We start from the raw sequence: 22,875 nt of genomic DNA, 5'->3' as shown, positions 1-22,875 counted from the left end.
ACATAAAACAATAGCTTTATGTGGTTTTCACAATAGCCATAAATGTGTTTCTAATATCTCAGTTAAGCTGATTTTATACAGTATTACTTTTTTCCTGTCTAGCTGAAGGCATTTTCGTTTGGCTTGGTACCTATAAATTATATAATGCTTTTTAATGTAAAACTTGAGAATAAGAATGATTAAATGCATCTAACTGAGCCAGGTGCTTTTTAAAGACCACAAAGAGTCCAAATGATAGTTCTGTTAGTATGTCTCTTAATAAGGTATTTAATGTAGATTACCCTATTCTTTGAAAATACTGCTGTAAGGGAGGCACAGGGTAAGTTTGGTTTATCATGATTTCTGGCTTTGTCTCCAGAGGTTATATTCTTTTTGTTTTGTTTGAAACTTACTGAATTAGCTGCATATGTCTGGTTTTATGTAGATGACTGCTCTATTCAAATGAATACAGTTAACACTGAAAATTCTCTGAATATCACTGTTACTTTGTAGGTGTCACATGATCCTTATAAGCAAAAGATCTGAGAAAATTGTTTTTCTTGTTCAGTTACTGAGTTTCATCTCACTTTTGTATGTGGGTAGAACTCTTGCGTGACATTTTGCACTTCAACGTTTTGCACTTCCAACAGGAATAAAGTAGTAAAAAGATAGGAAAGGCAGAATAATTGTTAGGAAAGACAAGTGAATAACGTATGAAATTTTAAGATACTGTAAATGCGTTTTAACTCCTAAAACTGTTGTGAAGGAATCTTGGCTTTGAAGTTTTTTTCTTTGAGGAGAAGGCTGTTCTGGTACCTTCATTGAGACTATTCTTTCTCTAACTGGTAGACTCATGTGCTGCTGTGGCAAATAGTGCAAGGTATAGCTTGTCCTAGAATGGAAAAGCCACTGCATTTGCTGTATTTGTAGCTGAATGTTCAAATGATCTGTGTGTTTATTTTGAGCTTGGCTCTATTATGTGTTCAGTAATAATATACTGTACACAAATATAAGTAGTTCAGTATTGAATGTAGTGGTGATGTGCATAGCAGTAGACTGCAAGTGTTTGTCAGTAAATCTGTACCTGTTTTGGTGTGCTGAAGCACAGGTAATTGCCTCAAACACAGCTAAGATGCAAGTTAGCTAGCTAACTGGTAGTTTGAGTCCTGTTCAACTTGCAAAGTGATTTAATGGGAAAAAGGTCAATTGAGCTTTTAAATATAATTATTAATATTATGTTCCACTGGAACTCAAATAACAATCTTCTGTCTGGAGGTGTACTTACATTCCCATTAAACTTGCTTCCTTTTTATAATTCTCTCCCTCCCACTTTTGTCCTTGTATTACACTGGCCAAGGAAGAACTTGGGATTTAGTTCTGTCTTGCTCTTCAAGCTCTGACTTCCTGAGCACTCTGGAAACTGTGGCCTGAAGTCTTGCTCCTTTTGAAATCTGTTCTATTTATTGCCACATCTGGTTGATGGAGGGAATTAGTGATAGAAATCTGATCTGTTAATGAGCCCTGTCTATGCCAAATGGAAGCAGTAGTTATCTGGACTGGCTAGCCTTTAAAGCTCTCTTGACTTTGTCTAAACGGAACTGGGTGTTGATCTGGGAACAGGAGAGTTTGGAGTTTGGCGGGTTGTGGGGCAGTGGGGAGGCCAAATACTAATATTGGCTAAGCAGGTAAGAGAATAGGGTAGGGAAGTAACTGCTTGCACTTCCATGAAAGAGAAGTGCTGGTATGGTTCCACAGAAGTATGCATGCACTTACAAGAGTGCTCATCTTTGTAAGCTTTGCTAGCTTATTGGCTTTGAATAATGTATTCAAACTTCAAGAAAACAGAAGGAGGTTCTTGAAAGCATCATTCCTGTAGAAGAGGTCAGATGGGGCATTATTTTTAGTATCTTAGCCCTTTGCTTGCTTACTTCAGCAGACATGCTCTTGTTACATGGCTCGTGTAACTGTGTTGAATACTCCTGAGAAAGGTAGGATGCAACTAACCTAAGCTGTACAGGTACTCTGCTATGACCCTCAGTGGATTTGTACTGAGAGGCAACTTGGGTAATGCAAAATGTGCACTGCCACTGTAAATAGACACCTGTTTTGGCATTGCCATCAGTTGGTTAGTGGCTGCATTCAGCTAACTGAACTATAAGGATGTAAGTTGGTGAAATGGCATCTTGGAATATTTTTTTAAAGATACTCCCATTATAAATAGGCTTTTCCTCCACTGAAAATAGAGGTCTTGTGTTTCTACTTTTCTAGTATACCTGTTGTGTATTTAATTGCCAATGTTAACGATAAAATGCTTCTACTTTTTGATCTGTTACCCCTGAAGAACCAGTATTATAAGGAATGTGAGATGAATGTATTTTACCTCTTTATGATTTTTGCATCAGCATAATTGTTAATCTCATAAATATTTATTTTGCTTAATAAGACATGTAGTTGAAAGCATTGGGAGTCCCTTTGGTTTGCAGATACTTTGTTCTTTGCAGAGGAAGTTTTTAATGAAAGAACCAAACCTCAAGGTTTTTGGTGTTGTTTTTTTTCAGGCCAAACAAGATGTACTTCTGACAATGTAAAGAAAAAAATTGAAAATTATGTGTTTGTTATGGATGCTTGCATATGACAAGCATGTGTTTACTTAGTCACTTTTCAGAGCATTTTAATTTTCTTCTATTCCAGATGTCTGCATTAATTGCAGTGTTTAAATATGTAAACTTTTATCTTAAAGTTCTTCATCTGGGAAGTCATTGTGTTAAACCCTAAAGAGCCTGAGGATATAAAGGCTTACTTCAAAGAAAGTAATTGCATGCCTATGTAGAAGTCTCATACCACTTGACAGCTTTTGTTTGCCCTAAAATATATGCCCTGGAGCATTGTGCAGACTAACATTTCAGGTGGTAAAATGGGTGGTGTTACCACACTAAGTCTGTCAAATCATGACTTGCAGCAAGTCAGCAGTTCCAGCAAGGACTGAACTCTGTATTGTAATGATTTATGACTCTTCTTACAGACATAGAAGAAGTATTAAACCGTCCTCTTGATTTCTTTCATTTGATCTTTCACAAATTTTATCATTGATTCTCCCCCCTCAGGAGGAGGGCCAGGGGCAGTCAGAAAAGAGTAAGGTTATAGCACAATCCCAAATCCTGTTGCAGGTGTTAACCCCTTAAAGAAACATTTCTCAAGTATGCACTGTTTTGTGGTGGTGCTGTAGCAGTGCTGGTAGGAATTTCAGTTTTCTCTTTGTAGGTTATTCTTTATATCTTGTTCTCAACAAGACTGAAAAGATGTAATTTCTTCCAGAGCAGGAGAAATTGGAGAAGAGAGGAATAGGCTGTGACTGAGGACAGAAGTTGGTAGGCTAATGTTAGCTTTTTTTACTAGATGAGTTTGCTAAATGAAAAAAGTTAGATGTCACAGACATGCTTAGAAAAAGTAATTGCTGTTTAGCAGCCTGGGAGAGGTTATACTAGGTTGTTTATGGTTTGTTGCAAACTATTCTATTAAGGTTGTACTAGCATGGATTCCTTTTCAAGATGCTTTTGGATGCATGAACTACAAGGGACAGTGTCTGATTTAGGAAATTACCTTGATCAAAGCTAACTTACCAGATAAGTGTTCTTTTTGTTGTTGTTTTCGGGGAGTTAGTGGTAAAGAGGCTTTCTCCTTCTGTGCTTTACTTAAACTGGTTCTCCCCTTCCTTCCCCACAGGATTTCCCCAAAAGTAAAAGGGCAGCTTTTGGAGGAAAGTGTTGTTTTACACCATCTCTGTCTGAAAGCTATAGACAGGACAGCCATTAACTATGAAAAAAACTTTATTTTGAGAGTACTGCAAAATTAGCCTAAATCTACTCCAGTGTAACTCAGGTGAACACCAAGACTCAGAGGAAAAAAAAGCTAGGTGGTGTTTAGACCAAGTGAGCTTCTTCATTTTATGGGGTGCAAGCAATTAACCTGCAGGGTAGGTGTGTGTCTGGTGAGTCTAAAAATCTATGCAGTGCTGTGACTGGTTCCACTGGGTTTAGTGAGACCTCCCAGCAGTACAGATTGGTCATGTGTATTCATTGAGAGGAAGGGACTCTTGACCATCTGCATGCTTTAGAGTGTAGGAAATTTCTTATAATAATAAAAAAAACCCAAACACCAAAACTTTAAAATCTAACTAAGTAGTACCCTTGTATATACAGTAAATCCTTAAAATGCTTTAGTTTTGCCTTCAGGCTTTTTAACAGGTTTGTACAATATGTCAGGGAATTGTGAGCTTATGATCAGAAACACGGAATTTGTCCAACTTGAATAGACAATAAAAAGAAGCTCAGATGTGAGGCTTCTGCCAGCCCAGTCACTTCTCATGTGTGTTCAGTTGCAGGTAGTTGCAGTATTTACTGGTTGGATGTGAGTGGGGAGGGAGAAAGAGGAATGGGGATCATGGAAACTGTGCTATGCAGAGTTACTGTGTCAAAATGTTGCAACTGAGTTTTGTTGAACTTTTTCTGAAGTCATAGGACAGATTAGATGCCTTCTAAAAAAACATGACAGATTCAGATGCAGCACAAAACATATTTGAAATTTGAAAATTTTCCTTTAACACACCTCTGTGTCACAAAAGGATTAAAAAACTTATGTTTTTTGAATGGTTAACAGATCTGCTACATTTGAATCATCTGCTGAAAATGGAAATTGCTTTGCTCTTGCTGTGTTCACAGTGGTTGGTTTACTTATTCCTCCCTTTGGGTATTATTTTTCTTGCAAGAAGATGACTGAAGAGCTATTATTGTAGAAGAAAAGTTTGATGTGTTTATTACACAACCAGCAAGTTCCTGAGGATGCATAAAGTACTTTAAAACTTAGCTAAACATTAGGCTGTTTAAGACATAGTATAAAGAAATCATGCTAAAAGAATTAAACTCTGCTGTTAGCTTTTTTCCTTCTGATCTTCATGTTTTGAATACTCCAGAACTATATCAAATTTTCAGTAAAATGATGGTGCCAGCTTTTCTTTGGCGGGGGGGGGGGGGGGGGGGAAGCCCAGGGGCAACGTGGCAGGAAAACACCCCTTTTTGGTACTCTGCTCCAGGAAATCACAGATGTTTTATGGAGGTGAATGTGTTGAGGACTTTGTGTTAATCAGCTAGCAAATCAAGGATACTGATGAAGTACCTGTTCAGAGGGTGACAGTAGCTACCTAAACATGACTGTGATGTTCGTGTTTGTTTCATTGATTCCAAGTCAAACTTGGTTCACAAGCTTGGGTTTTTTTTTTGTTCAGTGTTTTTTTAGGGAGTTTTAGCTGTTACAAACTTAAACTGAGATGTGACTGACTGAAGGCGTTTTTCCTGGTCATAGTGTCTACCACCTAGTTGTTGTTTATATAATTGTAATTTACTTAAATCCTTACATCAATGTAATAATTATCTTGCTCTTTTGTGATTGTTTTGGACCTTCAGGATTCACTTAAATAAGCATATGACTCACTGTATGTTTGAGACAAGTATGTTCTTACCCGGCATACTTGTCTTTATCATTCAGCTTCTGAATATAACTGAAAATTCTTGCTACCACTGAGTTAAATTCACCTGGTAGTAAATACTTCTCTTTAGAAACATAGGTGGCATACTTGAGTTATGCAGAGAGCATACAAAATGCTGCTGGCTCTTTTCCCCATTATTTGGTGTAATGACAAGCAGGAGCAACTGCTACTTGGTTGTCTTAGTATTAGCTTGAGCAAAAGTAACTTTGTTCGTATGATTAACAATGTTGACTTGTGTTGCAAATTGTGGAATTTTTTTTTTGCCTGTAGGGAAGTGGTGGAAGAAACATGAGACAGAGTTAATACCATGGCCTTGTGACCATTTGAATCCAAAATTATCATCTTTGCTTTTAATGTCTTAGTGAAGCATTTTTTTTTTACCTTCAACTGTAATGTTTCTGGTTTCTATTAATACTTTTAATTAGGAAAATAATTTTGTTATTTTAAAGCCAAGTACAGGTGGCTCTAGAAAGCAACCATCTTTTTTTTATAAATACTATGCAACTTTTGTTGAGAGATTAAAAAAAGTCTTGGGTGTTCATGTAAAGGAGGAATCTAGTTAGCTAGCTGGTTTTGATCGGTCTTGTGTTAGACATAAAGATGACAGTTGAGACAAAGTCTGGTCAGTCAGTTTTTATAAACTAATAAACTGCTTTTAAACAAGACCTACAACTCTAATGGAATGTAAACTGCGGATTGTTGTATTCGTCAAGTAAGGCTGATGAAGGTATACAATCAGCTGTTGGTAGTTTTCTGCTGTCTACTGTTTTTTACTTGAGACTGACTATTTAATCCATATTTGAAGACTGTGTATATTTAACAATGTTTTCTGTCTTTGGACTTTGTTCATTCAGATTATCTTTTGGAAAAACCACTCTTTATAAACAACATAAAGTTTGCAGTGAAGGTCTGAGGAAAAACAAGATGCAAATAAAGTTAGGCTCTAACTCTTACTTTCTTTTAATACCAGTTCCACATACTGAGATTAATTGTCATTTTTAAAACTGCTTCTAGCTAGTGGCTTCTTTCTGTTAACCTCTATTGAAGTAAAGATTTTTAAATGTTGTAGGTAATCTTAAGAACAGAACAACAAAATGTCTAGTAAATACAATGTGTGAAGGCAATGGTTATAAACAGCATCTAAACAACAGCCAGGATGTTAATACAAATATGTTAATCTAACAAATATCAATGCTAACATTTAATCAATAAACTACAAGTTTTCTTTAACAAATTCAGAAATGTATTACAGACAGTTTTCCAGTTGCATACTTGATTACTAATGTCACTTAAGATCTGTACTTAAGAATAGCTGAGCTGAGGTGTTTGTACAAGTATGCTACACTTGTAGTATTTTCATAGTTTGCATAAGCTCAACACAGATCAGTGTGCATACAGTCTGGGATTCTTCTCAAGAACAGCCTTGCATCAGTTGTTTCTTACCTGTCTTTAAGTTTTGAAGTACGCAGCTTTTGTTTTATCCTTGGCTTCTGTAGAATTGTTCTGTCCTTATCCCTGGCAAATGGAGAGTGAACAGAGTAGAAAAAAAAAAACAACAACTTTGAGTTTTGTAGAGGGGGTGTGTATGTTACTGTTTCTAGAAAGCTCTTACTAATTTTTAAATAGTGGCATAGTATGCTTTGTGCCTCTTTTCCCATTGATTTATATTTTCTTTGTACAGTTTGTTGCATAATTTAAGGACCCGGATATAAGGCTTGGAAGCCCATCCCTTGTGTTTCTTGGTTTATGACTGTCGGCTTTGTGGAATACGGCTGAGATGAAAGGATTTCTTGAGGATGCAAATTACTCCATTGGTCTGTTGGATGAAGGAGCAACTCTTGCAGATGTTATTGACAACTGTATTTATGAACATACTCATGTAAGTTTTTTTGTAATGTAATGTAACTAAATCTTTGGTTTAGTTCTCTAAGTCTTCAAACTAGGTCAAGGTATTTAGCACTGATGAGCTTACAGCAACAGAGGAACAGTCGGCTAAAACTCACCTTACAAAGTAGTTTCCTCTTCTAATTCTACTTCTTTGCTGTTTGTTTTCCTCAGGTTGAATTTTGTTGGGGAAGTTTGGGCAACAGTTATTACCTCCCTGAGTGTGGCTAGCAGGAAAGTAGTCTTGCTGCTGTAATTAAATGCAGGTTCCCATCTCATTCTTTCAAGAGATTTTATTATCAGTGGGGTTTAGACCAGGAACCTGAAATTGGGCAAGTGGATATTGCTGAGTTAGAAACACTTTTGTTGTTGTTCTTTCCCTAAAAATATGCCAAAATTTAGACAAATTTGTATGCTGAGCCAGTTTAAAGCCATGTTTAACATTTCTGTGGTTGATCACAGTTGTATGGTTATACATCTTCCCGTTACCCTTCTCTCCATTGGAAACATGGGTATGAGCATTCTGTGAGGTGCTACCTTTTTTCTTTCAAGGAAATAAACTGATCTAAAAGCTATTAAGGTTTAGCAATCTACTGGAAAGAAACTTAAATAATTCTGTATATACAATAGTAGTTTTATTGAATAAGACTTCATTCACTTAGGAAGCAGGAAGATGTTGTAGCCTTTTGTTTTATAGACAAGATTGTAGAAAAAGTAAGCTTTAAAAAAAATATTAAGTTTGATTAAGCAAATCCTGTGTCCTTAACATGCCATACCTATGAGTTGTTCACTTTTCCCTTGGTTTATCAGAATTAATGTTCAAATGCAAGTGCTCAACTATAGTACAGCAAATAGCTAAATCCCGTGGCCTTCTGAACTCAGGTGTAGGATTCCCAAATCCTGATTCCTAATATTCTTTTTCTGTCTAGCAAATAAATAGGTAAACTACTGGCAACATGTCATGTCTCCAACCACTGGCTGGCTCACAGAGGATAGCTGCCTCCTGCTGCTTTCATTTACTCCTTTAGCTCAAGGGGTAGAGGCCTGTGTCATGGATCTAAAGCTCCAGATCCCATTCCTGCTGGTGACCCGTACAGGGGGTCAGTATGCTTCCACCCGATGGAATTTCTATTTGTGTTTTTTAAACAGAAATAAAGACATTGTATACAATAAGCCACAACATAGTTTTATATCTGCAAAAGTCAAGGGCTAGAATTGACATTTGATGTACAGTCTTAATTCAGATGGATCATATATTTTGTGATGGTCTTTAACTGATAAACAGTAGGCCATTCTTTTACAGGAATTTTACTGACTGCACATTATAAACAAATATAGAATGATCTGTTTGGATTTCAATCCACTACATCCACATCATGACCTGATATGAGAAAGACTATGGTAACAGATGTACAAGGGGGACTGTTAACAGTTTCCAGAAAAGTGTCTGTGCGTTTTCTTAAACATTATGTACTTGACTCTGCAACCTTAACACAGAGTTTAGTTCTTAAAATTCTGTTTGAACTCTGTGCTTCACAGATGTAGAGAACAGTCTCAAATTTGACTTCCTGAATTAAAATACTATCAAACAAATTTTTAGTGAAATGAGCTATTAGCTAGATGTTAAAATAATGGTAGAGCATTAGATTTTATTCCTTGTATAATAAGCTATAAATTATGTTGAAACTGGAAGCTTTCAACCCAGTGGATTTTCTTCCTCTAAAAAGTTGCGGTCTTCTGAAAATACAAAGTTGGAAAAGATTTGTAACCTGTTCTGTATTTTTAGATAAAATCAGCGTTTGGCATTTAAGTAGTGTCTTTTGTTCAGGAATCTCAGAATACTGTCTAAATAGCATTCATAATATCTCTGAAGTGGTAGGTATTCCCTTTGAGGTTTTTTTAAAACTAGTTCAAATTGCTAGGTGAAAGTAAAAACGAAAGCATTGTTCATGGTCAAACCTAAAAGTTAATAGCAGGGTGAAAAAAAAACGTACGTAATTCTCTTAAGACTGTTTCATGGGTTGTTTTTGTTTTGACAGCAAACCCACAATTTCAGACATTTTATTTTCTTATTCTTCCTTTTTTTTTAGGCTGGAAAAAGAGCATTTTATGTTGGTGATCTTGGAAAGCTGGTAAAGAAGAACATACAATGGCAGAATGTGATGGCACCAATAAAACCATTTTATCCTGTAAGATGCAATTCTACTCCAGGTGTACTCGAAATTTTGGGAACCCTTGGCGTTGGATTTGCATGTTCCAGTAAAGTAAGTTTTTCTTTTCTGTGTATCTGTGTGCCTTATTTTGTTCCATATGTCTGCTGTTTTAAAATCAGCTTTTTGGTATTAAGTGCTATGGTTATAAATAGTATAATTTAAATTGTGAACTCCTGTGTAACTGATTGTTGAAAAGCTATACTTCTACGCTAGAAGCAGTGGGTAGTTTTCCTCTTTAGTGTGTTTGACTATTTAGTACAGTACTAGAGCACATCTAAAAAATTCAGTAAAGATACTGCACTGGACTGTGTCAAAATCTGTTATACTCTTGTTTTTCAGTCTGAAATGGCATTGGTACAAGACCTGGGCATTTCTCCTGAAAACATTATATATACAAATCCTTGCAAGCAAGCTTCTCAGATAAAGTATGCAGCGAAAGCTGGGATAAACATAGTGACTTGTGACAATGATATTGAGCTGAAGAAAATTGCACGTAACCATCCAAACGCTAAGTAAGTATCAAAATTCTGGTTTTGCTTTTTATGTGAGGGAAACTTAATTTTGCCTGTGTTCTGGGTTGAGTTGCAAGCAAGGTACATGGCTTCTTTAATACCATTCTATTTTTCTCTTCTCTTTGTCTCCTTTGAAGGTAGCTTTTTTGTAACTTTCCCCTTACTGGGTCTTAGCTTCCTAATATGATAGTAAGGCCCTTGTTTTGGGAAAAATCTTGCATTTTGATTTCATAGGGCAATCTTTACATAAAGGTTTCAGTGACTGAAGTTCAGAAGTTGGGCACCTCATCATGTGCAAGTACATCTTCCTCCTGCTCTATTGTGGCTTCAGTGTTTTCTTTCAGGGTATTCTGTTTGGATATTAGTGGCTTCAGCTGCAGTCAGGGCTGAGGCTATTAGCAAATGAGCATGTGCATCGGGTCCTATCTAGGCTTTGGGCATGCTCTGCAGGTCTATTAAATACACCTACAGATATTTCCCCACTATTAAAAGAGTGAGAAATTTGACTCCGGGTCTATTTTTAGTCACTTCAGTATAGGCCCAGATACTTTCTGTATGGAAGTGATGAAAGCTGATGTTCAGGTTAAAGATGAGAATTTTATTGCTGCCAGTGTATCGTGGTCTCTTTGGACTGATGGGCACTCATGCTGTTAAGAGTCACATCCCTCACATATGAATACTTTGGCTGTGGGCCATACCTTTAAGAAATTTGGAGTCAGAGCTTAAGTGACTGTTACAGTGCTTTCCAGTGATTAATGAGGTATAACTTCCCACCAACGTTATCAGAGCACACTAAGAAACTGAATTCCTGACATCCTTTACAAAGCCCTTGGTTCTAGATAGTCCTTGTTAAAGTGTCATGTCTTCTCCCAAAACTGGACATAGTTGTAGAATTGAGAAGACTTTACCAAGTTCAGTATCTGGAGACTCTGCTCATCCCACCTAGTTACTCCCTCTAGAGTCAATATTGCTGCTGCTAGTGAATACACTTCATCCTCATGGAAGCCTCTCAGTGCTTTGTATACTGGAGAGTACTTCTGTGCAAAGAATGCTATGTATGATAAATGTCTAAAATGCTGGCCTTGACATACTCCGTGCATTTGAAAGCCTTGGTAATGCTAAAGGTGTCTCATCTCATTAGTGTTTTACCAGTTATCACTGGTGTTTTTAATGTTTTGTTAGTTTTTACATTGATTTATTTCCTTGAGTCTAACAGCCTCTTTTAGAAGATGTTGTCTATGGCAATGTCCACAGCAAGAGAAGTTAGGATGCAGGTTTCTCTTGAGCTGGAGAAACTGTAAAGTGGGGAGACAGAATGAAGGAGTTTCATGAGCTAGAGAAAAACAACAAACTCTACTTCTTTTCAAGGATCCCATAGTCTAATATTTTATACCAAGTACAAGAAACTCAATTTCTACAAAAGAACTGCAGTTTGCCATCTAAATTTACTAGAAACCTGATCTCCAGCTCTCCTACTGGGTAGAGATTTGTTTGCTTGTTTTATTAGAATTCTCTTACTCAGGTCATTAAAACTTGGATGCTGAAGTGACAACTATGAATTTTTTTCTTTCTCTTCCTTGGCATAGTTTAAAAAAGCCAAAGCCATTATATAGCCTTGTTCTTCCTTTGTGTGGTTGTTATAGCTAGGTTGTCTTTTTGTAGATGAAGCTAATGATGCTTTGGCTGTGGAAATCCTGCTTAGAAAGCTGTAATTCTCCTTATTTTCTGAAAATTCTTGTAACTTTCTGCACTAAATTCAGTAATGGGTGGGTCTCTATAATTGAAGTTTCTGCCTTTGGAAGTCTTGGCAATGCAAATGATTGCAATTTTTTTTTTTCTTTAGGAAAGAGGAGAAATGTCAGAAAGGAGTCCTTAGTCTTTCATTTCTTTATACCTTTGGATTTTTCCAGGCAAAGTTCTAACTGCTAAGGTTGCTGCTGTCCTAAGAGTTCTAGCAGAGGCATGGTTGTTATAAGTATTAATGCTTCCTTAAAAATAAACAAAAAAACCAAACCCCAAACACACACATCATCCTCTAGCCCTGGTCTAACTGGCTGAAACCCAGGAAGAAGAATCCTACTAGATTTCTAGAAACCAGAATTATTTTTTTAGTGCAAACCATTGAATAAGTGACTTGACTCACTTATAATACTGCCATAACAATTAATCAATGAAATTTAACATTGTATGTTTTTAAGAAATGGTTTTGTCTAAACTTAGTGTGAGGTTACAAACCATAGTATTATGGATTTGAAATTTTTTTACATTTTAAAGAGTTTAACTTTTGACAATTTTTTGTTATACCTAGCACTCTTTCCAAATGCCTTACAAAATATTGACTACAGATTTCTTGAACAGAATTGTCTGTGCAAAGCAGGAAATGAGAGGCTAGTCAGAGTTTTCTCAGCATGAAGTGGTATAAATTAAAATTAACAAGGATTTCTGGGCAACCTGTGTGAGAACTTAGGATTTTTTTTGCTATTTGCAAAATGCATTTTAAACACATCCTGAGACATTTGGAAAGGGCTTTTAGAACTCAAGGTAGCTGTTAGGCCAACATGTATTTTGTAGTGGCTAGGCTAAGTTTTGCTTGTTGCATGTCTTGAACTGTTTCACTTTGAGTGCAGAGCTTTTACCACTTGTTTATGCTCTCCATCTTGGTTAACTGTAGTGTGCTCTGTGCAGTCTATGTGTATGTCATGACACAACTTCTGTTTAGTTTACCACATGGCTAATTAATTCATCCTTATTGGGGACTGGGGAGGGGGCAACTTTCTTAGTGGACAGTAGTTTGAATTTGTGGGCTTTAGGGATATACCTCTAGAAGTTTTGATGTGAACATGCCTTTGCCACTCAAGTGCTACTTTGATGTAGAAAACTGTCAATACTGGTACTGCAGTTTGCCAAACCTACCCAGAATGAGGCTTTGACTGGAGGGAGGAAGGTGTTTTGCTGCATGAGGCTGTAAGAGGTGGTACTCATTGCCTCTCTTCCACAAGTGCCCTGGAAGAAGGGGCAGGGAATGGACTGACACCCCCATCCCATCCCTGGTCTGTGTCCTCAGCCAGGAGGGGAGGTAGAGGGATGTGGCCAGGGTGTGCTTTCAATGTGTCAGCCTGGTGTTGTCCAGATGCTGAGTTTAACCAAATCTGATACATGACTGACTAAAGGGGAATCTCTATGCTCTCCTCTTGGCTAGAAAGGAGGACAGAGATGGGAAAAGCATGTTACAGTCTTAATGGTTTTATGAGGAATTATACTTTATGAGAAGGTAACATTCTCTTTTATTACAGCACTCAACAGACTCTTGCTGCTACAAAAGAGTCTTAGTTGCTGCATTTCGAAATCCCTTGTCCTTGTTGGCTCCATGTTTTAGCCCCTAATTGCTAGTTTTTTCTCTGTACAGGATTGTTTTTATTAGGTTCACTTGACTCATCCATCGATGGAGCTGGAGTACTGACAACATAATCAACACACTTCTGACAGTCTTCAGGCTTCACATGTGCTGATGATGTAAACCAACTGCCCCAATCATCTTCCCCTTCTCTTAGGCTCTTACTGCACATTGCCACAGAAGACATTACTGCTGATGAGGAGATGAATATGAAGTTTGGCACCACCCTGAAGAACTGTAGGCACCTCATGGAATGTGCTAAGGAGTTGGGAGTCCAAATAGTTGGTGTCAAGTGAGTAACTTTATTGTTCTCTGCTGGCTGAGCAGATGTTTGTATGATGTACTCAAGACATAGAATATGAAATAATTTTTTCCTCCCCCCTTTGGCAGTATTTTACAGGGTTTAAAAAACCCCAACTTTTCGGGTCATGAGTTTCTGCTTGCAAGCAAAGTAACATCAAAACAATTTGAAATAAAGTATCAGAAATCCTTCTGTCAGCATAAAAGCAAAGTTTAGAAGCCTCTCCTATTTTCTAGCTGTACTTTTGAACTTTCGTGGTAACTTGATTTGTATTTTTCCAGCATAACAGAAGTGCTAGTGTAACATGGAATAGCTTGGACAGACTTTGAACAAGATGAACGTGGGGTGGATTTTCTAAGAGTTAGGTCCTTACGTCACTCTTTGATCATATCAAGACAAACTACTCAGATAAGCTTTTGACTTGCAGATGGCAAGAATGAATCCTACTGTTCTGAGAGCTTCTAAATGATCTGTAGTGTTTTAATTTGAAGTTTGAGAAAGATTTTACTAAATGGAAGAAAAATGCATGCACAAGTCTTTTCTGTCTACCTTTAGCTACTAAGGTATCACATGCTCATGAATGTTTTAAGAAAGCAACCAAACAAGTAGGAGAGGGTGGGTCATCAAGACAGTAAAAAGTATTTAAAATGGAAGCCAGATTTTGAGGATTTAAACCACAATTGTTCTGATGTAAATATGTTTGAAATTGATGTTAAAGTATAAACATACTATAATCTTTACAAATGACAAATATATTTAAAAATTAGATGATACTACTGAGAAAATATACCTCATAAATATCTAAAGTAACTTTAACAAAAACCACATGGCTTTTGTGCATTTTTTTATAAAAAAATAAAAAATCCACATGTGGGTTCATGCAAGTAAGTCTAAAAAGTGACCTTTGCCTCAAAATGGCATTCCTTAAAGGAGTAGACTTGGAGTAGAGAGTGTCATGGCTCAGATGGGTGTGTATATGGTCTGTCCAGAACCAGTATACCATACTAGTCTTTAGGAAGCTCATGGAAATGTTGGCGCTCATTTTAGCACCTCAGTTACTAACAGTATTATGATAGTACTTAAACCTTTTAGACAAGGAACCAGAGGGGATTCAGGAGTCTGTGGGAGGCATCAGTACTTCTCTGCCTCTGACCTGTTCACCAGCCTGTTTGGCCTTGCTGTGAAACTAGGACCTGGCCTGGGGTGAAGAGGCTTCAGAACAGGTTGGCAGTGGGACACACCTCTCCTCACCCTCTCCCAAATGTTGGAGAGAGTAGATAGTGTGCACAGTACAGCCTTAGCTTTGAGAAGAGAACTGGATGGCCCAGGAGAGAGGGTATACTGGTGAGGCAATACAGAGTAGGTTAAGAGAGGAGAGACCGTATACAGGTACGGTTAGCACTGGCACCCACTGAAGAACAAATTTTAACCACTTTGATAGTGAAGACTGAAAGGTTCAGTAAATCTGTTCTTATTTCTTAAAGAAGAGAATATTGTAGGACATTCTTAGCATGAAGAGCAAGACAGGTCTCAAGTACAAATCCAATGGCATAGAAGGCAATCTTCTGAGCTTATTCTTTGCACAGTTGCTGATTATGCCAGGTTGTCTTGAGCCACTTGGGAATGAATTGCTTCCATTGCTGTTTTAGATGGTGAAACAGTTTGCTTGGTCTGAAAGCTGCCATGGTTCAGTGTACTAACTGCATTTTTATTCCTTTCAGATTTCATGTTTCAGGCTCTTGCAAGGACCTGCAAACGTACATTCATGCTATATCTGATGCTCGGTGTGTGTTTGACATGGCTGTAAGTAGATACATATACACACATGCAATTGCTACAGTAGAGGATCCATTCTGTTCTAATCATATGAACAAGCCAACTACATTATTTCCAAAATATATCCATGTAGGAAATGGAACTTTTGGTAAGGGACTAAATACTCCATTGTGAGACATGTGGTTGAGGTAAAACAAACTTCATAATCCTAATTGTGGACAAAGGTTAATGAATGCTGTCCCACTGACAGGCAATAGCCTTGTATGCTATTTTCAAATAATAAATTCATTTCCCACTTTTGGCAAAGGCTTTTTGAAATTCAAATCTGTCCTGCAAATACACTGCTGACATTTTTGAGTTACATTAAAATATTAAGCATTTGTATGCTGGGTTTTTTTGTGATATAACCACTAATTTGGTGCATGTGATCTCTGAGGCTAATAATAACTAAGCATCGTAAGAAATAAAGGTGTCATGTTGTGGGGGGATATCCAAATTTGGACAAAGAGGAATGGATTTGTTGGATGCTTCAGATGACCCTGAGTCTCACATGTTCTATGTGTATTTCTCATCGTGCAAAATTCAAAAATACCTTCTCTGAACATCTGTCTTCCTGTAAATGAGAAGGTTATAAACTAAATAGAGAAGACTGTAAGTCTTTTTATTCTTAGTGCTGCAGTTAGTGCAGTAGCTGTGACTGGTAACACATGGAGGGCAGCAGAACTAAAGTTCTCACTGATCTTTGTGAAATTTGTTGTAGCAATCTTGTCACGTAAGCACTATCCAAAAGATGTGCATTACACATTCGTAAATTCCTAGAACTTTCTTTTGTCAAAATATACCACCCTGTTCAACAAATACTGTCTGAATATAACAAATGCCACGAGATGGGAGTTGATGTTGCTGTGGAACTTCTACGTGAGAATTGTGTAGCCAGCCTCTGTTGACATCCCAATGCTATCGCTACTAGGTTTAATGGAACTATAATTTTGCGATGCCTTTACTCCATCACTAGGCATACTCTGCTAAATATGCTCAAAAGTATAAGTACGTAGAAAACAACCACAGTAAGGATCAACAAAAAAACATTTTTACAGTTACAATTGTCCGTGTACTTATGTTCTGCCTATGCATTTTTAGGAAGAATTTGGCTTTAAGATGAACATGTTGGATATTGGTGGGGGCTTCACAGGTTCAGAACTTCAGCTGGAAGAGGTATGCAATATACTGAAAGTTGAAACTCTTAATTTTGATTTAAGAAGTTGAAGTGGTTAACCCTTCAAACTGCAACTAATGTTGATAGCTGAAACCTATTCTAAATTCCATGTTAGACTGTAATTCATAAGATCCAAATAATTGGTTTTATATTCTTATCATGGGTAGTGTAATCAGTCCTTGGAGGTGACCATTATTTCTTTTTAATCCTGTTTATATTGGGTGAATGCTGACTTAAGCATATCACAGGTTAAACTACTATGCTAAGCCACCTTAACAATAGTAATTCAATTTTTTGGGGCAGTTGACCGTTGTTGTCCAACTGGTTACTGTATTATATGGTTTGGTCCAGGATTGCTTAGCATGCTTTGGATCATAAGCCATAGTGCTACTCTGAAAGTTTCTGGTGCTTTGCGTTAGAACTGAAGACTAAAGGTCTTGCTTTTATCTTTGCTTTGTCTAGCCTTTGATTTGGCCTAAATAGGATCTTTAGTATGCAGTGGCACATAGAGTAACCTGTTTACGCTATTATGTTGTCTTAAAGACAAACTCCTTGAATGTAGGACAGTGAAAGTGATTCAGTGAAAAGTTGCTAAGAGCAATCTGGGCTTTTCTTAGTTCTAACTGTTCTGTTACTTGTCCAGAATACTTGTTAATCTTCAAATATCTGGCTTAAGATTTGAGCATCAGTATTAAATCATTTCGTTTCTAATACAACAATATTCAGAACTGATCACAAAAAGGTCCTTTCCTTGTTCTTCTGGGTTCATACGTAATTTTACATTATCTGTTGTGCTGGACAAACTTTGAAATGACTTGCACAATCTTGAGTGTACTACAACTTGAGCTTTGGCTGGGAGGGGGGACTGTGTAGTACTCAGACTCATAGTACTCAATCTTCAGTGTTCAGCAGAATGACCTATTTTCTTAAACGCTTCTGTAAATTTTGGACATCTGGTAAGGGCACTTCTCAGAATAGAGGAACAGAGTAAGCTTTTGGTGTGCTCACTAGAACTGTTGCTGGCTGAAACCATGTGTGTATCTGATACATACATAAGCTGAGTTTCCTTGGTCTTACCTCTGACTTCAATTTCCTAGGTTAATCATGTCATCAGGCCCTTGCTGGATGTCTACTTCCCTAAGGAATCTGGTGTTAATGTGATCGCAGAGCCTGGATGTTACTATGTTTCATCTGCATTTACTCTAGCAGTTAACATCATTGCAAAGAAGACTGTTGAGTATGATAAACTTCTTCCTTCTGGAGGTACGGGTCATATTCATCTTTTACCTGTTACGGATCAATACGGATAACTGCTAACTCTTAGTCAGGATGGACTAGTTGGTCTCAGCATATATTTAACACATTCCCTTATACTTCCACTGTAATCCACCTTGGGGTTCTGACCATATGTTATCTGTGTATCTTTGTTATGTTGTGTCACCACTTCTTACTAGGTTTCCTTCCTAGGTTACATGTTTGCTTACTAGGTTTGACTTCTCAATGGTTAAACCTATATTGGGTGCTTTACAGAAGGTGTACTAGAAGGTTCTGTATTATAAGAGCATAGAAAAATGTATCATAGAGCGAGCTGCTTCTCTGCTAAAGTAGAAATTGGATTTATATTCTTAACAGTGATTATTACTGAAAGTATTAATTTTATTACGCCTCACACTTAATGTTACAACTGAATTTATAATCTGGTCTCATACAGATTACTCTGCTCGTAATTCTCCCATTCCAGTATATATGGAACCCCCTTGGCAGGAGAAAGCAGTTGACTTAAGTTAGATTGCAAAAGGACTACTTATGACAAAAAATGCATGCAAGACAACTTCTTTTTTACTTCCAGTGGAGCAAACCAGGAACGATGATGAACCAGTATTTACATATTACATAAATGATGGTGTTTATGGTTCTTTTGCAAGTAAATTGTCTGAAAAACTGAATACTATCCCAGAGGTTCACAAGGTGAGTCCTCCTATATTCTTCAGAGATAGTCCTTATTATCCTTATATTTTTAATACCCATTTAAGACTTCATATGTATATAATTATGTATTGTTTATAAAATTATCCTTATGTATATTTGAAAGTTTTCTGATTCAATAAACTGAAGCCTGAATTACCTGGATCATTTCCACATAGAAATACAAGGAAGATGAGCCTCTGTTTGCAAGCAGCCTTTGGGGTCCATCCTGTGATGAGCTTGATCAAATTGTGGAAAACTGTCTTCTTCCCGAGTTGAGCGTTGGAGATTGGCTGATCTTTGATAATATGGGTTCTGGTACCTTAGGTGAACAGTCTACCTTTAACGACTATCAGAGGCCACTGATTTACTACATGATGTCTTTCAGTGACTGGTAAGAAAGTTCTTTTGGTAGTGGCAAGGTTGTTTTCAGTTCCTTCAAGAGTGTACACTTACAGCCAAATATAAATTATATTTGATGGCAAATATTGGAAGGTGTAACTGAGCGCAAGAATGTGCCTTTTTAGTTTGTGGGTTTGATTTGATTTGGTGTTTTTTTTTAAAAAAAACTATTGTCTGACTTTTGCTAAGACTAAACTGAGAGCTGTGATAAAATGCCTACTTTGCTCTGAGGTTGACAAAGGAAAGCAAAATACCTAATGTTGACTGTGAGTTCAGTGGTAGTTGTAAAGCCTTTTACTGGTTGATGTCAACCTTTGAGCTTTCCTAATACTAGTAATTGGAACTTGCGTACAATGTTAGCACCATCGTTGTAGGCAGGAAGGGCAGTAACGCTGTTGTGAGGGTGGGACCTGGGTTACCTGTTCCAATACCAAGGCAGCCAGGACCCTGCGCTTCTGCCAGTGGAGAGTCACGGCCTCTCTGTGTCTGCCAGGCACTTGAGTAGCTGATTCTCCCTTCTGCTGAGGCTGGGTCAGCCTATCCAGGGACAGTAGACTTCAAATGCTATATTCAAGGCTGGTTTCTGATGTGAAATTGTACATGAAAACACCTTATTACAACTCTCACCCTCTTCTGCTGCAGGGATGAGATGCAAGATGCTGGAATTGCTTCAGACACATTGATGAAGAACTTCTTCTTTGTGCCTTCTTGCATTCAGCTGAGCCCAGAAGACCGCTTTTCCACTGCAGCTTAAACAGGCATTAACGCTTCATTTAGACCTGCAGTTGCAAGTCTGTAGTTTGTCTGGTCAACATTCCAGTGTGGAAGAAATGGAACAATCTTGAATTCAATTCATTCTCTTCAAAACTTGAAAAAATAGTAATAGCTAATGGGGACCAGGCAAAACGAGCTACAGCTACAATTCACTGGGGGGTGGGAGGGTTAGATAATGGTGTCCAAATTTTAAAATCAAGTTCATTCAACCCCTGAGCGTTTAAATATGCAACAAAATGGATGACTTAGTGGAGATGGAAACCCATCACTTGGGTTCTTCAACAGTTTACATACAAGTACACAGTTTTTATACTAAGGATTCCTGTTAGAAAAGTCTTGTAAAGTTATTGTCTTTCGCCCAGATATATCAAATGTCAGTGGGAGACCAGTGTGACTTCATTAGATGTTTAGTGTATTTAGAATGTGTAAATTTGTGCTTTGAACTGTAGTTTAATAAATGTAAAATTGCATCATAGTATTTGTTGTATTTGACCCTTGATGTATCCCTTGTATGATTGCAATAAAACTTTGTGTAGATTTTACTGTTTTTCAGGTTAACTTTGGGAGGGTCTAGGCAGAAGAGGTAGCTATAAAATAGATGTATACATGATTGTTTTGAGAAGCCTTCTTTTCTCTCGCCCATTATTTCAGCTTTGTATTAAACCATAAAAAAATTTAAGATTGATAAATCTGTATGAAGTGAAAGTCATATAACTTCCTGGAAGGCTAAAAAGGCAATTTGTGGTGTGTTTTTTAGATATGACCTTAGATTCAGTTCTTAACACCAACCAGCAAACCTGCAATAGATAGAGGTGTGCACAGAAGAAGCAGTCTTTTAGCTAGTGTGCATGTAGTGCCCCTGAGGCAGCATGGGTTCACCCAGCTCTGCAAGTTGTCACAGAACCTTTAGCTTTTTTTTTTAAATGGCATTTATTGAAGTCTAACTTTCAACTTCAGCCAGTTCTGTATAGTGTTGACTTCTAAGAGAAGGGCTACACCAGCCTTCAGAAACCTCAATGCTCTCTTGCGCTGGACTTTGTTTAAATATATCCCTGAAGTAAAGGTAAAGCACACTACTAGAAGTACATATGCCAACTGCACTGAGTAACTGGAACTGCTGAAACTGGTCAGAGGATTTCTTTGTTGTGTTACTAGGGCCCCTTGATTTCTTCAAGGTCCTTTTCTTTATCATTTTAACTTCCCCTACTTGAAAACTGGGGGAAGGAGGAGAGGGGTGTTAGGGCTTTGAAATGGTGCATTAAGTTCTGGGTCCTGCAGTCAAAGGCGACTCTAACCCTTCAGTTGGAGGTAAAATTTCTACCTTTTGGTTGCAAGTATACTTTACATGAGTGCCAGCTGGTAGGAAGTCTTAAATTCTGGCTCTGCAAAGATTTCATAAAACTTGATGAACTTTTACTTTCAAGTAAAAGAAAATTCTCAGTTTGGACTCGACTTGTCAGAACAGTTTTATAGGCCAGCTAAAAGAGGTACAAAATGGCTTATGTTTTGAAGATACAGTCTAAGAAGTATTTATTAGTGGAATTAAATGTGGAAGTAGGAAATGGAGTAAATAATGATAGTGGGAAACCTGGTGTTTTGTTGGTTGGGGTTTTTTTTTGTTGGTTGGTTTTTTTAACCCTGAAGTTACTAGCCATCCCCATGTTTCAAGAAGTGATATACACTTCAGTCTATGAGTTGAGGTCTTTCTCTAGACAAAATGGACTGCTGCATGGTTTTTGACTAAATACAAATTACAGTTGCCTAAGATAACAGGATTCTGTTATGCAGTCTTGAGGAGATTTGTTTTATGTTAACTTACAGGTCAGTTGAAAAAGTTCCTCTATAAATGATGCAGTGGTCAGAGCAGAAATATTCATTGTACTTGAAGACAGTTTGCCATTAAAAACAACCTGGAGTTTGAACACAGTATGTATTTCAATTTGATTTGCTAAGTGTTACTTATTTATATTGTAATTGCAATTCAGAATTTTACTCAAAATATAAAAGCTGGGTGGTTTCTATATAGTATTTGGAACTAACATAGCTCTGTCATGCTCAGTACATGTCTGCAACTCCTCTTGTTGACGGAGGCCACTGCTCTTGTAGCCCTGCTGGTACAGCTAGCTGCAGTAGCCAGAATTTGATATTGATATTGATACATGCAAACAGTGTTTCAGTGTATAATACAATTACTCATTGTGCATGCCAAACAGATCCCACCTGCTTCTGCCTGAAGTACTCGCCCAATACAGCCCTCCAGTCTGCACACCATTTCCCAAGGGAGATCCAGGGCCGTAACCTGAGACAACGCTGTGCCACTAGTGGTGCCAGTTACCCCTCAGGAACGGGAGAAAACGATTCTGCCTTTTCCTTGTGCGTCTAAGCAGCTGCGCAACTGGCTTACATTGGCTCAAAATAAAAGTGGGTGCCTTGGATCCACCATTGGATGTGTTGCCACTTCATATATACTCTTAATTGCTGCTTTTTGGGGGGGGGTGGTGGCATGGTCTGTTAATGTGTTTTGTAGTAAGCTTCTACAGGTTTGAACCCTGCTTTTTAAAAAAAAAAAACAAAAAACATTGATCCAAAACTAAACAGAAGCAGATGCTTTAAAAGGTAGGGCAGGCAGTGAAAAATCAGGTTTGTAGCTCTACTTACCGCTTGGAAAAAAAACAACCTGCTTTTAGTCCCTGATAGCTGGGTAAGTGCTGTGCTCTGGTCTAGCTTGGTCTTGCTGATCAGCTTTGCTCCCACCCAGATGACGGGACCCTGTACCTTTGGTCTCCTGTGTGAGGAGTAGAGCGGTGGTGCTCTGGGGGCTTTGCCAAGGCCTTGGGCAACAACCAAAAAGCAGAGAGAAGGCTGCTCGTGGCCGCAGCAGGGCTCTGGTGCTGCTGCTCAAAGGAGGGGCTCCGTG

At 37.8% G+C, this 22,875-nt stretch overlaps 1 protein-coding gene across 2 annotated transcripts in view; it reads left to right on the top strand.

The window, feature by feature from the left end:
* The window catches only part of AZIN1 (antizyme inhibitor 1), a 28,903-nt gene extending 7,019 nt beyond the window's left edge, over nt 1-21,884 (top strand). Inside the window, exons 1-11 of one of the 2 annotated variants that reach the window (XM_075023743.1) lie at nt 7,203-7,400; nt 8,335-8,505; nt 9,496-9,669; nt 9,958-10,130; nt 13,682-13,816; nt 15,547-15,628; nt 16,742-16,816; nt 17,915-18,080; nt 18,667-18,785; nt 18,962-19,176; nt 19,827-21,884. In XM_075023743.1, coding sequence (XP_074879844.1) covers nt 9,568-9,669; nt 9,958-10,130; nt 13,682-13,816; nt 15,547-15,628; nt 16,742-16,816; nt 17,915-18,080; nt 18,667-18,785; nt 18,962-19,176; nt 19,827-19,938 — 1,179 coding nt within the window. In that variant the 5' untranslated portion in view covers nt 7,203-7,400; nt 8,335-8,505; nt 9,496-9,567 and the 3' untranslated portion in view covers nt 19,939-21,884. Of the gene's footprint in view, nt 1-7,202; nt 7,401-8,334; nt 8,506-9,495; nt 9,670-9,957; nt 10,131-13,681; nt 13,817-15,546; nt 15,629-16,741; nt 16,817-17,914; nt 18,081-18,666; nt 18,786-18,961; nt 19,177-19,826 lie in introns of those variants that run through there. The other variant, XM_075023742.1, reaches the window with a different exon arrangement.
* The last annotated feature ends 991 nt before the right edge of the window (nt 21,885-22,875 follow it).

The sequence above is a fragment of the Buteo buteo genome, chromosome 3 (genome assembly GCF_964188355.1).
Source record: "Buteo buteo chromosome 3, bButBut1.hap1.1, whole genome shotgun sequence".
Classification (NCBI taxonomy): domain Eukaryota; kingdom Metazoa; phylum Chordata; class Aves; order Accipitriformes; family Accipitridae; genus Buteo; species Buteo buteo.
This window is presented reverse-complemented; position numbering and strand designations above follow the sequence as displayed.